The sequence below is a fragment of the Arachis ipaensis genome, chromosome B06 (genome assembly GCF_000816755.2).
Source record: "Arachis ipaensis cultivar K30076 chromosome B06, Araip1.1, whole genome shotgun sequence".
Taxonomy (NCBI): Eukaryota; Viridiplantae; Streptophyta; class Magnoliopsida; order Fabales; family Fabaceae; genus Arachis; species Arachis ipaensis.
In genome coordinates, this window is record NC_029790.2 from 748,089 (window position 1) to 750,928 (window position 2,840).

The following is a 2,840-nucleotide window of genomic DNA, read 5'->3' on the forward strand; positions in this document are numbered from 1 at the left end:
CTTAACAAATTTTTTTAACATCAAACATAATATAAAAAATTTATTTAATGTCTGTCTCTCAATTTTTGTTTTTTAATTCTGTTTTTTAGTCTCAATCTCTCTTTTAAACTCAAAATGAAGTGGCAACTACGGTATGACTTTTATTGTTTGGCCTGAGACTGAAAATTCGTTAGAGAGAAAAATCTACCATAATTTACGTCAACAAATTCTTCTTTGCAGACTTGGCCCAAGCCCAAAATCAAACAGTCAAACTTTGAGCGTTTACTTAATTGATCCCCTTGCAACAAATCACTACCGTCGATTAAATTCTTCAAATCAGCGAACCCCGTTTATACCCTTCTCCTATAAATGGAAGCTCTTGCCTCTTTCATCCAAACGCAAACCCTAATTCCTATCTGAGTTCCTCTTCTCTGCTCCCACTTCCGTTGTTCTGTTCGTTCAATCAATTTGTTGATTCTGTTAAGATTTTGGTTTTTCTGTTTGCGTTTTTCGTATATTCGGCCAAATGACGAATCTTTCGAAATGCTGAGAGCTCAAATCCTTTGAGTGCAGTGAATAGCTTCATTTGAATAGGAAGATCTGATGCCACTTTCTCACGTTCATGTTCTTAAAATTAGTTCTCTTTTTGTTTACGTCTTTATATACCCTACTGTAATTTGAAAAAAAAAGGTTTATTTTATTTAATTCTAAAAATTCGATGTTCTTAATTTTCGTTGAATTAAGCTAACTAAGGATTGTTATATCTATAGCCTATGATGCAGTTGTATAATTCAGAAGTGCAATGTTATTGCATTTAATGTGTTGAAACATTTTTTGAACTAGGACGGTCTGAGGCTACAAAAATTGATTCACAACCTTAGGTTTATAATTTCTAAGGCTCTTCTTTTCAAGTGAGATTTTTGGTTTATGTTGAACAACATTTTAATAATGGATTTATTGGTGTCGTGCTGTGGATGATGAGAAATATAATTTTACAGTTATCCCTGGCTGATATAGCAGGTGATGAAATTTTGTAATCTGACACGCACTGATTATTACATATGCAAACAATTAGGGTACTTTAGTTGAGGCTTGGCTCATGATTCATTAGTACCTTGTTTTGTGTTTTGTACTTTACTGTTTTACATTGTTTTTAACAATAATAATAATAATGATAACGATGATGATGATGATGATGATTTAATTAAATTTTTATGACCTTTAATTTTTGTACTTAAGTTGGATTAAAAAATCCTTTTTAACCAAGTTCTTTTGTGTTGCAGCTATTGTATTTGTTAGAGCATTTTTACAGGTATGGTCAGTAAAATCTATTGGAACAAGATTATTCAATACTATGCCAACTTCAAATTGAAGCCAAGTAAAAGATTATGATGTTTCTACCTAATAGATATTAGCTAATGGGTACGCCCTCAGTTGTGTAAGAAAAAGAACTTTGTTATGATAAGTGTAAAGAAATTGCATAGATGATTTATAAACAAGCTGTATAATTTAAAGCGTTGCCAAATAAATAGCAATCTTAGAATGGTGCTAAGGAATTTGCAGATGGAAAATCATTACATTATCGCGCTTCTCATTGTTTCCATCATCATGAACATTTACAGAAGCATGAAAGGGCATCAGTTGCCAAATTCAGCCATACATTAATACTACCACCTAAAGATGTAGCTACGAACAAACAACAGAAAAACAACAAACCCGAAAGAAATTTTACATATACATCAATTCTACAGAATAATTGAGTATTTGTTAGAATCGTTCGTGACCACAAACAGCACATGGCTCTAAAATTATTTGAGTTTGATGACTAGATGCACTAATCAAGACAATTTAGAGCTATTTATCCATAATGTAACCTTTTTTTACATGCCCATGTTTCTACCCTGCCACAGACCATTTAGGCAGATTCAATCATAGATGAAACTTTATATAATGGCCTTATTTTTCATCCATGACTTTAGAATCCATCAATTGTGGACTCTACATATCATGATACGGAATGCTACACCAGCGGCGCAACTGCTGGTGATCTACTTTATCGTGATATACCGATTTGTACCATGTTTGGCCCAATGGTCCTTGAGGTCAACTGGGTTTGACAGATCATGACCCTCAGTAGCAAGCCGACTAAGCAGCTTATTGAAAGCACTTCCACTCATTTTCCGGCCACCTATCCGAGCATGCCTCTTGTTAGGAACTGCTGGAAGGGGATACACTGAAAGGGTGGTTGTGCAACAAGCAGATTGCCAACCTCCATTTCCCCATTTGTAACACTGCCTCAGAACACCAGTACAAGAACACCCGGGAGCTGGCATTGTCGACTCATCGTACGCAACTTGGTTCAATGCCAAGTCCTGGGATTTCCAATCGGCCTTTGTCACCTCTAACTGCTTGTTAAGGTCTTCGCTCCCATTAATCATTTCCTGACTACTCTTCCATTCATTAGCCTTGCCAAACATCATCTTGTGAGTATCTTCGTCATCCCTCTTCACCTTTCTAGTACCTTTTGAAGCCTTCTTATTTGGTGAAACTGACTTAGGCTCCTTTGGTCGTTTACCTCGCCGGGACTTCCCAGCCTCTGAAGGAATGGGCACAGTTGGGAGGGAATCACTTGTGTGCATTTCCCTTGCAGTGTAAGAACCGTCACCCATATTATTAGGCATGTGGTGTACTTGTTGCTGTGGATGATGCATATGTTTGATACCCCGTGAGATTTGGCATCCAGGAGGGCATGAGGACGGCATACTGCTGTTGGTTAGGGAATTTTCACGATATTGAAGTGCAGCAATTGCATTGTCTCGTTCAATTAAAGCATTATTTCGTTCTGTGATTGCAGCATCCCG

At 36.6% G+C, this 2,840-nt stretch overlaps 1 protein-coding gene across 1 annotated transcript in view; it reads right to left on the bottom strand.

The window, feature by feature from the left end:
- Positions 1,536–2,840, bottom strand: part of LOC107645295 (protein BASIC PENTACYSTEINE6) — a gene marked incomplete in the record, with an annotated part of 3,367 nt that continues 2,062 nt past the window's right edge. Inside the window, 1 exon segment of the mRNA XM_016349286.2 lies at positions 1,536–2,840. Within this exon segment, the coding sequence (XP_016204772.1) occupies positions 2,028–2,840 (813 nt within the window).